Here is a 12,315-nt window from a genome sequence, read left to right on the forward strand (position 1 = left end):
GCCCTAGGTGCTGAGGATCCTTAACTCCATTCATTCTCCACGTTTTTAATCTGCAATTTGTTCATCTTTTTCCTGTTCCTGACACATCTGTCCTGTCACATCTGTGGCCAGAATTAGCCCATCTTTAGTTGCTAAGTACTTTCAATATTCCAAAATTTTACATTGGGAGAAGAAACATGGAAGTAGGAGTTGCACCAATCAGCCTTTTAAACCTACTCCACAATTCAACATGATCATGGCTGATCATCTAACTTGTTTCTGATCCATTCCCATCACTGTCCTTGTGTTTTGCTCTCAAAAACCTCCTTCTTAAAGGCTTGGCCTTTCATCAACTTTGATGAAAAAGAATTTCACTCTCTTTGAGAAGAAGTTTTTTCTCATCTCAGTCTAATGACTGACTTCTGGTGAGATGGTCATTGTCCCGGTCCCAGCAGTCTATCTGGGTCCAATAATAGAGCAAATTTTTGTAGTAAATATTTTTCTTGGGACCACAAGCCTCTGATGGACATTGACAATACAAAATACCGCAAGTCTGGTTCATTAGTGAGACTAACAGCAGGGCCTTGGGCCTCGTGCTGAGACTGACAGCAGGGCCTTGGGCCTTGTGCCTCATGCCGCGACTGATGGCAGGGCCTCATCCCTCACAGACCAGGCCCTCATGTCGCAGCATCACCTGTTACAGTGTGTGAGAAAACAGCAGAGCGATGAGTGTGCTGGAATGCGAGCTGGGTTGGGGACTGGTTCTTGCAGGCCCTCTTCTCTGATCAGGGCTGCTCTCTGATGTTTGTCCCTCAAAGATAAGCTGGATTGTGTTCATCTGCAGCTGACCCAGCTGCACGCTTGTGCTTAAAGAAACATGGCTCCAGGACAACATCCCATGCACCATCAATCTTTAGCCCATGCCACTTAGGGACTAATATTATTTTGTGACTGTATGTGCAATCGTAACCATACATGCTGTGTGCTGTGTGTGGCTGTGTGTATTGTGTGTTGCACTTTGGCCCTAGAGGAACACTCTTTCATTTAACTGTATACAGGTGTATAGTTGAATGACGATTAAACGTGAACTGCCTCAGCTGGCATTGTGAGACTGCAGCTCTTGTCTCTCGAACCCCAGCCTGGGGAAACATCATTCTTGTGTCCATTCTGTCGAGTCCTGTCTGTCATGGTGATTTGGGTTTACAGGTATAATGTCAACACTACAAACTGGTCCCTTGTGCCTGCATGGAAAAGAATACACTAGTTGTGCTGAGCCTCACGCAGTAAAGTAGAAATAAACTGAGACGAGGATTACTCCACTCAATCTGGAAACAAGAAAGCATACAAAGTGTTCCCAAAATGGGGGAGTCTAGGACCAGAGGACAAGGCCTCAGAATAGAGTGACATCCCTTCAGAAAAGAGATGAGGAGAAATGTCTTTAGCCAGAGGATGGTGAATTAGTGGAATTTCTTGCCACAGATAGCTGGGAACGCCAAGTCATTGGGTACATTAAAGCGGAGGTTGATTGGTTCCTGATTGGTCAGGGTGTCAACGATTACAGGGAGAAAGCAGGAGAATATAGTTGAGAGGAACAATAAATCAGCCATGATAGAATGGCAGAGCAGATTTGATGGGACAAATTCTGCTCCTATGTCTTTTGGTCTTTTGGAAGGGAAAATAACATAGTGTAGCTGAACTTCACTGATGAATCAGCAAGTGTGGTTAGTTTACCTTCTCAAAGTCAATGGGGTGCATCTCACATCTACTGAACAGTGCACGTGAAGAAAGGTTCTTCTTCAGTTCCTCAAAGCGGTCCTTATCTGCACCAGAAAACAATAAGAAAAATGAGTTTTGTGCGACTTAATAGGGGAAAAGAAATAAACACAAGAGATTCTGCAGATGCTGGAAATCCAGAGCAACAGACACAAAATACTGGAGGAACTCAGCTGGTCAGGCAGCATTGATGAGGGAATAAACAGTCATCGTCTTGAGCCAAGACTATTCAGCAGAACTGGAAAACAATGGGGCAGAAGCCAGAAAAAGGTGGGGGGGGCACTCTTCCCCCTCCCTGCACCTTCTTATTTTAGCTTCTGCCCTTTGTTTCCAGTCCTGATGAAGGATCTCAACATGAAACCCTACCTCCCAACTGCCCATTACGCCACTGGTTTTTAGGGCTGCAATGAAGGTCCTCCATGTCTGGCAGTGTTCAGGGCTTCCTTCATTGTGTCAGTAGCTCAGTTTTTATTACTGTCAGTCATGCAAGTCCTGGGGGGAGACTCAGGAATACCTTCATGCACAGGTGTAGAAGAATTCTTCATTGCTGTTTCCATATCAGTTTTGTTTTAACAGTCAGTTGTTAGTCCTGAGCTGAACCCCTGAACCTGGAGCACTGGTGGACTTCTATTCTGGCCCTTTGACCTGTTCGGCATGGGCCAAAGCTTAAAGCCCTGACTCCAGCCAGTGTAGCTCTCTGCGTCTCTGAGGCACACAAGCCTCCAAACCCTACGGCATACTCCACAGGTGTGATCCTCTTTGAGGTCAACACAAAACATAACTGTATTCACCTCCATAGAATCTGGAAAATAAATACTTGTTTTTCTATTATGCACTTAACATGATCTCAAAAGTTGCATGCTCCTGGTGACATCAATTCTTGTGTAGAGTCACTTTTGTAATGTAGGAACTGGAAGCCAATTTGTATACAGCAAGCTCCCACCATCGACATTATCACAGTGTCAAATCTATCTTATACTGCTGGATAAACACCGGCCAGATGGGATGAATATTGGCCAGATGTCCAGAAAAAACCCGTTCTTAGGACCTCTTACTTAAGCCTTTGAAAGCAAATATCAGTAAAATATCTCTCCTAGAAGACAACTTTGCTACATTTTTCCCATCACTTTCCCCTACCTCTCTCTATTTTAGTCTTCAAGTCTTTGTAGAGATTCAAAAACTAGAGGGCACAGGCTTAAGAAGGAACTGAGGGGTAGCTTTTTCATGCAAAGGATGGTACATAAATGGATTGAGGAAATAGCTCAGGTAGGCACATTAACATTTTAAAAACACTTGGACAGGTATATGGATAGGAAAAGTTCAGAGCAGAGGTTCCCAACCTTTTTATGCAGTGGACCCCGACTAAGAACTGAGGGGTCCATGGATCCCAGGTTGGAACCCCTGGTTTAGGGAGATATGTGCCAAAGGTGGACAAGTGGGATTAGCTTAGATGGACATTGTGGCTAGCATGGATAAGTTTTTTGAATTGAATTGACTTTATTTCTTACATCCTTCACATACATGAGGAGTAAAAATCTTTACGTTACGTCTCCATCTAAACTTGCAATATGCAATCATAGTAATTTATAATAAATAGAACAGTCAATGTAATATAGAGTACACTCAAATCAGTGTGAGTTAATCAGTCTGATGGCCTGGTGAAAGAAGCTGTCCCGGCGCCTGTTGGTCCTGGCTTTTATGCTGTGGTACTGTTTCCCGGATGGTAACAGCTGGAATAGATTGTGGTTGGGGTGACTTGGGTCACCAAAGATCCTACAGGCCCTTTTTACACACCTATTCTTGTAAATATCCTGATTCATGGGAAGTTCACAACTACAGATGTGCTGCGATGTCCGCACCACTCTCTGCAGAGTCCTGCAATAAAGGGAGGTACAGTTCCCATACCAGGCAGTGATGCAGCCAGTCAAGATGCTCTCAATTGTGCCCCTGCAGAAAGTTTTTAGGATTTGGGGGCCCATACCAAATTTCCTCAACCATCTGAGGTGAAAGAGGTGCTGTTGTGCCTTTTTCACCACACACCTGGTGTGTACAGACCATGTGAGGTCCTCAGTGATGTGGATGCCAAGGAACTTAAAGCTGTTTAGCCTCTCAACCCCAGATCCATTGATTTTAGCCTGTCTCCATTCCTCCTGTAATCCACAACATCACTTTCGGCCAAAGTGTCTGTTTTAATTTTGAATTACTTTATAACTCAGCCTAGGGTTCAAACCCACAATCTTCTGACAGAGAGGCAAGTCTAGGTATTACGTCATAGTATCAGAATCATGCTCAGATTTATTATCACTGTCTTAGATTACATGAAATTTATTATTTTGCAGCAGCTTGGCAAGATTCAGGATTGTCATTTGTCATTCTTCAGTGCATGAATGTAAAGAAGAACAAAATGATTGTTCCTCCAGATTCGATGCACTGTACAAAAATCTTAGGTGCATATATATATATATAGCTAGGGTGCCTAAGCCTTTTGCTCAGTAGTGGTTAAAATAGGAAGGTGGTTGGGAAACAGAAATAAGAATACTTAGCTCAGTAATAATAAGTGCTGGAAATAATTTGGAAGATGTGTAGCTTGGGTTATTCATAGTTGGATTGACCTGTTCTCCGATCTTGGCAATTTACCTGCAAACGTTTCTCCACCATGCGAGGAAACATCACTGATGATGTCTCCTTGCTTGGCAACAAAACATTTGCAAGTAAATTGGCAGGATCAAAGAACAATTCAACCCAACCAATATTAAGTGTATTTGGTAACAGGAAGGACATAATATACCCTATTGTGCAAAAGTCTTAGGTACCCCATCTATATATATGCGCCTAAGACGTGTACAGAAATGGTAAAATACGTAATAAGCATAAAGAACATGAAAAAAGTCTTGGGGGAAATAACCGTTTTTGAGTCTAGTGGTTGTGGCTTGGATGCTTCGTAGCCTCTTCCCTGATGGAACTGGGACAAACAATTCATGAGCAGGGGTGTGGCATTCTTCAAAACATTGCTGATTTTTTTTGGCACCTTTCTGTATATATGTCTTTGATGGTGGATCTTTCCATAAGACCACAAGACATAGGAGCAGAATTAGGCCATCTGGCCCATTGAGTCTTCTCTACCTTTCAATTATGGCTGACCCCTTTTTTCCCACCTCAGCCCCACTCCCTGGTCTTCTCCCTGTAACCTTTAATGTTGTGACCAATTAAGAACCTATCAATCTCCACCTTAAATATATCCAACAGCCAGGCCTCCATAACTGCCTGTGGTAACAAATTCCACAAATTCACCACCCTCTGTAATATTTCTGTATATATGTCCTTGATGGTAGACCTTTCTGTATACTTTATATGTTCCGTGGAAAGACATAAAATTACCATAAATTGCAACAATAAATAAAGAACATAAACAAAAGGATTAATGAGGTAATGTCATGGGTTAATGGACCATTCATTAATTCAGATGGCGGAAAGGAAGAAGGTGTTTCTGAATCATGGAGTATGGGTCTTCAGGCTCCTGTATCTCCTGGTGCTTCCCCAGGGCCGTGTGCTCAGCCCGCTGCTGTTCACACTGCTGACGCATGACTGTGTCGCAGCATTCAATTCAAACTGTGTCATCAGGTTTGCAGATGACACTATAGTGGTTGGCCTCATCAACAATGATGACAAGACGGAGTACAGAGAGACAGTGGAGAGGCCAGTGAATTGGTGTGAATACAACAACCAAAGTCTGCATGTGGAGAAGGCCAAGAAAATCATTGTGGACTTCTGGAAGGTGCAGATGAACTATCCTCCTCTGTGAATACATGGCTCCTCTGTAGAGAAAGTTAAGTGCACCAAGTTCTTGGGAGTTCATATCATGGATGACCTCACCTGGTCCCTCAATATCATTTCCTCCACTTCCTGAGGAGATTGAGTCCAGTGAGGCTCTTCCCACCCCATCTTCCTGAATTTTACAGGAACACCATTCAGAGCATCCTAACAAGCTGTACCTCCATCTGGTATGGGAGCAACAGAGCACTGGATCAGAAGTCCCTACAAAGAACTGTGAGAAGGACCGAAAGGATCATAGGGGTTACCCTTTCATCCATCCGAGAAATTTATCAGGAGTGCTGCGTATGGAAGGCCCTTAGTATTATCAAGGATTCCACCCATCCATTCACTATCCTCTTTGATTTTCTACCATTAGGCAGGAGACTACGATCACAAAGACAAGAATGGCCAGGATGAGAAACTGTTTATTTCTTCAGGCTATTTGGCTTCTAAACTTCCTGCCACATCGCATCTGAAGTGTCACTAGATAATTTCAAATGTACCCTACAATATTTAATTTATGCACTTTACTTTGTTTATCTATATATAATTCATTTGTAGATTTAATTCTTACTTTCATACCTTATTGTACTACTGTGCTTTACACCCTGGTCTAGAGAAATGTCTCATTCCATGGTATACATGTATATCGTTAAATGGCAATAAACCTGACTTGACTCCTCCCCAATGATAGTAGTGAGAAGCTATGCCCTGGATGATGAGGGTCCTTAGTGATGGATAGAATTAATATGGAACAAATGAGATCTTAATCCTACTTTGTGAGTAGAATACACCTCAGTTTTATCCTTCTGCAAAGTCTTTGTCCTCTTACAAAATAAAACCAAGAAAAATCATATGGCCAAAAATAATCAGATATTTGTGCATTCGGGGTTAAATAAGATTATTTTGGCTTCTGTCATCTGTCTGAGTCAACTATTTTATTGCTTGCTCTCTGATTGTGGACTGAGGTGTTGGTGAAATGTTACAGAGGGCAGTAAATAGATATTGTCAGCCCCCGGAGCCCCCTGAGCTGGCTAATGAAAGGCAATTGTGATTCATCCCGATAAACTGCTGATTCTCTGTTTTGCTGAATTTAGCCTTGGGAGTTTAATGTTCTTTCAGCAGCAGAGATTTACCCAAGCATTTAAAAAAATATATTAAAGCATTTTAGTCTGCAAATGGATATGCTGACATACATCAAAGTGAGCGCGCTGACATTAATGGGAACAGCCACAGTACCAAGAATATCACTAGAGCGTGTAGGCTTGACTGTTTACTCAGCCGAATGGATTACTTACAGACTCAATGGAAGCTTGCAAAATTCACTGTGGAAAATAAGAACTGGGAAATAAAAACATGAGGCACCATAAGTGACTGGGCCTCAATATGCCTAAAATTTCCAAAAGGAGCCTTGCTCATTTATGCTACAAGCAACTAAGTAGTAATTGGCCTACATTTCTGGGATCTTAGATCTGGAGGAATCAATTCAGCAGCATCTCCTAAATTACTGAGAATATTGAAGAGTCAGGTTGATAGATTTTTAAGCCAAAGAACTTGGAACAAGTGTTTCTTTGTTCTTGTTTTTTTGAGGTAAGGGACACTACTAACCACCACATTGCCAAAAAGGACACCATAATGTGGCTCCAAAAACCGGGACATCTAGATTTAAAGGTTCTGACATAATTTGATAAGACCAAACAGTTGGATTTGCAATGACAACCTATTAATTACAATCCTACAAAATTTGAAAGGTCAGTTCTTCCTGCTAAACACGAGGAAATAAAGACTGATGCCCCAGAGTGCCTCTCCATGGGAAAATCACTTTATTCTGGGATCAGTCTATTAAAGCTCCCATTCATTGTTATAATAGAATGAACTCAAGAGCAGAGCCCAGCACCAAGTCACTACAATGTGGTGCAGTTGCCAGAAGTGACTGATAATGAATGTTTACCTCACTGAAAAAAAGAGCCAAGCAAAGTAATGTAGCAACAACTGAATAACGGTTTTCTGAAAACAAGACTATTAAATCTCAGAAGTAATTCCAGTATCTACAGTACTTCCAAAAGTTGGGCTTTCTTCCTTGATGCAACTATGAAGCAAGCCCACCAGTGGCTATATTTGGTTGGGAGTTTGAAGAAATTTGGTATCTCATCTTGTAAATTTATACAGATGTGCCATGGAGAGCATTCTAACCGGTTGCAACATCATCTGGCATGGAGGTGCCAATGCACAGAATTGAAAAAAGCTGCAGGCTGTAGACTCAGCTAGCTCTATCATGGGCTCTCCACTATTGAGGACACCTTCAAAACGTGATGCCTCAAGAAAGTGGCATCTATAGTTTAGGACCCTCACCATCCAGGACATGCCCTCTTCTCATTATTACCATCAGGGAGGAGGTAGAGGTATAGGACCCTGAAGATACACACTCAATGTTTAGGAACAGCTTCTTACCCTCCACCATCAGATTTATGAAGGGTCCATGAAAGCACCTCACTATTTTGTTCTCCTTCAACATTCCCCTAATTTCTTTTTACAGCTGCGCACACCAACCATTGCTCTGAGCAGGAAATTCCACATGGCCTGGAAACCGGGCAGCACCTTAAATGATTTTTCTAATATGCACTTCAAACGAACACAAACCATGACTTACAACACAAGTAAACAATGCTAAGCAGTCAAAACAACTGACAGACACAATGGAAAAATAAAATATTTTGACTAGATGGCATCACTGTTTAATGGGCTGTAGGTTTATTAATAATGGGCTTCCATTCTGTGTTTATTGTTACAATTTGTAACCATGTTGTAACTTGGAATATTTAACACGGACAATGTAAATATATTGAAGCTCTAAAATGTTTTGAAGTATTGGTTGTGGCATGTTTATTATTTAGAAAATGTATGGATTATATTCATTAACACTTAATTAATTACAGGGTATTTCATAATTACATCAACGTGTAGAATTCAAAATTATACTAACATTATGTAAAAGAAAATTTTCAACTGTGTGGTAGCAAAGACTATGCACGCAGGAGCATTTCAATTACTGCACGGGTGCAATAAAGTGAATGCGAAAGTGATCAACAAAGATGACGAGTTGCTTCATATTGAAGAACATGAGGAAAATACCACCAGTTATATTTTGTATGTGATATTAGGGGGTACTCACAAAACTCAGGACCCACACCACCAGGTTCAGGAAGAGTTATTACCCCTCAACCATTAGTTTCCTGAAACAGCGTGGATAACTTCACTCAACTTTACTCCCACAACCTATGAACTCACTTTCAAGGACCCTTTATCTTGAGTTCTTGATATTTATTGCTTACTTACTTATTAATATGATTATTTTCTCTTTTGCTCTTTGTATTTGCACAGTTTGTTGTCTTCTGCACATTTTTTGTCTGTCCTATTGGGTGTGGTTTAACATTGAGTCTATTGTGTTTCTTGCATTTACTGTTAATGCCCGCAGGAAAATGAATCTCAGGGTTGCGTATGGTGATATACGTGTACTTTGATAGTCATCTTCTGGCAAGATGGCACCAGTGACCAATGGTGACATCTTGTAGACTGCTTACAAAACTAATGGTTACTCCTCTTCTTCTAAATATACTTCTTCTGAAATGGGATCAATTGTAACCAGCCATCTCCCTTTTAAGAATACATTTTTGGGCTGACTGAATGATCTGGTGCACCTGTGATGCGCCAGATCATTCTTGGGGGAGTCCTGGGGCAGCTGGTATGGTGTACAGCTATGGGCATCACTGGGAGTGTATGCTGTGTCAATTACTACTACTACTGGGAGTTGTCCATCCCAGCATGTGAAGACAGACTCCGGTGGATTGAGCGGACGAGACCAGCGGAAGGTCCAACGGTCAAGAAGGCGGTCTCTGCAAGCGTCGTGGAACGTGTAGAGCAGGACAAGACACAGAAGACGTCCTGGTCATCCACTGCGCCTAGTCCCATCTCCAGCCGTCTAGACTCTGTCTTGCCACTGGATCCAGATGGGAATTGGGAAGAGAGAGTGAGGCTGACGTTGCGCAACTCTCCCTCACTTAAATCCAAATCACGCGCTAGTCTCGACACCATCATTAAGGTGTCGAGGTCCTCTTCAATGTCAACGATGGACGAACAACAACAACTACTACTACTACTAATAATAATAATACTTTATTGATCCTAAGTTGGAAATTCTTTCATAATGTTGGAATATGGAACTGTGGTCGGCTCCATTATTCCGTGCCAATTAGAGCACTGGGCAAGATTAAAATTAATGAGGCTGAGGGCGGAAAACGAACGGGTGTTCAGTGCTATCTTCCTGTGACTGACCTTTCGCTGGTGCCAGTGGAAGGTGCAGGAGTCTTGCATCCACAGACTGCAATGTGGCTCACGGCTGTGGTCTCACTTTTGGAGACTCTACAGCTTAATGTTAAATGTTGGATGTTTTGTGTGCAATTTGTGCTTTTTTCACACATCTGATGGTCTTATTATATGGGGGTTTCTTTAAAAGGGTTCTATGGTGTTTCTTCGTTTTGTGGCTGTCTGCAAAAAGACAAATCTCAAGATTGTACACTGCATACTTACTTTGATAATGTACCTTGAACTTTGAAATTTACTTTCAACTTTGAACTTCAAAATGCTCAAAAAGCGAAACTTACCAACTGTAACCTCAGCTGCCGCCATTTCTTCGTCACTGGTATGGATTTTCATCCCTGATTTTGGGGTGAAGGGAGGAATATCGACAGACAGAAGGATCTGTTGGATTGCAGCTCTGTCCTTGGACCCTTCTATGGAATAGTTTTTGGCAAACAGGTTAGCAGCTGCCACAATGTAGTCCATGTGAAGGGGCTATTTTAAAAAAAATGTAAAGAACATAGTTAACATCAGAACAGCCCAAAGAATTTTAATTTTTATTTAGAGATACAGCACTCTAATAGGCCCTTCTGGACCAACGAGCCAGCACCGCCCTATTACACCTGTGACTGTACATCTTTGAAATGTGGGAAGAAACCGGAGCACGTGGAGAAAAGTCACATTGCCACAGGGAGAACATACAAACTCCTTACAGAAAGTGGTAGGAATTAAACCCAGGGCACTGTCATTGTTATAGCGTTATGCTAACTACCATCTAACATGACTCCCGAAAGATATTTTATGTATAATAAAATATAAACATTGCTTGGAAGACTAATTAAAAGGCGGGTACAATTTCACAAAAGGAACAGGGTCCAGACATTTAACTGGACACATCCAAATGGACGTTTTGACCAGAAATATCAGCTGTCCATTTCCCTCCACAGATGTTGCCTGACTCACTGAGTTCATCCAGTCTTTTTTTGTTTTGGGCCAGCTTGTTTTCTGGTTCAAAGAAACTTTGGCTGATCTAGGACCTAACGCCACGTGCCTTTGATTAACAAAGACACATCTTTCCAGGTGTTGTTTATGGAAGAAAATCTACCTCATCCTTTGCATGAAGAAGTGTGCTTTAACTTCATGTGAAGTGCCTTGGAGTATTTTGGTTTTCTCTCCACGTCCACTCTATCTAGGCTTTTCAATATTCGATAGGTTTCAATGAGATCCCCCCTCATTCTTCTAAACTGCACCAAGTACAGACCCAGGGCCATCAAACAATCAAAGACCATGGTTCTTGATTTTGTTGGCTGCTTTCCCCAGCTTTGGAATGTAAGCTGAACACACAAATTCAATTGCTTCAAGTAGCAATCCTGCTCTCACCCTATCAGGGGTATTACCCTTGTCCTATGCAACTTTCTCCTCTCTCTCTCCCTCTTTGCAAATTAACACTTTCCTCATCTCCCCAGTTCTAATGTAGGGTTTTCAACTTGAAACATTAACTGTTTCTCATTCCACAGTTTCTGTATGACCTGCTGAATTCTTCTAACAGGTTTCATTTTCATTTCAAGTTCATTGCTTTCTTACTCAGAGGCAACATGATCACATGCCATGAGTGACATTATTTTCCGTTGTTTCATGCTAAACACAGAAAATAAAGTGGAACAATGGAGAGTAGCACTGACTTTAGGATAAAGGTTTATTTGTCACATTTACATTGGAACATCAAGATGTGTCAAAGTGCATCAATGACCAATGTAGTCTGAGGATTGTGCTGGGGGCAGCCCTCAGGTGCCCTCAGCACCAACAGAGCATGCCCACAACTCACTAACCCCAACACGAAACTTTCCATCTTTGGAATGTGGAAGGATTCCACCTCAACACTGAACTAATCACTCAACAAAGCAAGGACTTTGAAGGACTCTACAACTCATGTTGTCAGTATTTATTTATCATTTTTTTTATTTAGAGATACAGCACTCTAATAGGACCTTCCGGCCCAATGAGTTTGTTGACTTTTGCACATTGCTTGCTTGACAGGCTTTGTGTGCTGCTTTTCATTGATTCTATTTAATTTCTTTGTTCTATTTTGAATGCCTACAGGGAAATGAATATGGTGACATAATATATACTTTGATTGTAAATTTACAGTACTTTGAATTTGAAACTAGAGCAACTCAGCAGGTTAGACGGCATCTATGGACCATGTCCTCCCCCACCCAACTACCTTTCCCCTGATGGTTTAACCTATCACCTCCCAGTTTGTACTCCTTTCCTCCCATAACCTTCTTATTCTGACTTCTTCTTCCTTCCTTTCCAGTCCTGATGAAGGGTCTCAGCCCAAAACATCGATTGCCTATACCTCTCCATAGATGCTGCCTGACCTGTTGAGTTCAA

The 12,315-nt window shown here is 41.8% G+C and overlaps 1 protein-coding gene across 3 annotated transcripts in view; it reads right to left on the reverse strand.

Annotated features, from left to right (window-relative positions):
• The window catches only part of LOC140211205 (ubiquitin-like modifier-activating enzyme 1), a 468,204-nt gene that overhangs the window by 226,596 nt on the left and 229,293 nt on the right, over positions 1-12,315 (reverse strand). For all 3 annotated transcript variants that reach the window (XM_072280798.1, XM_072280799.1, XM_072280800.1), the window contains exons 19-20: positions 10,227-10,416; positions 1,711-1,799 (exon numbers count right to left, since the gene is read on the reverse strand). In XM_072280798.1, the coding sequence (XP_072136899.1) occupies positions 1,711-1,799; positions 10,227-10,416 (279 nt within the window). The remainder of the gene's footprint in view (positions 1-1,710; positions 1,800-10,226; positions 10,417-12,315) is intronic.

Source organism: Mobula birostris, chromosome 16 (genome assembly GCF_030028105.1).
Source record: "Mobula birostris isolate sMobBir1 chromosome 16, sMobBir1.hap1, whole genome shotgun sequence".
Taxonomy (NCBI): domain Eukaryota; kingdom Metazoa; phylum Chordata; class Chondrichthyes; order Myliobatiformes; family Myliobatidae; genus Mobula; species Mobula birostris.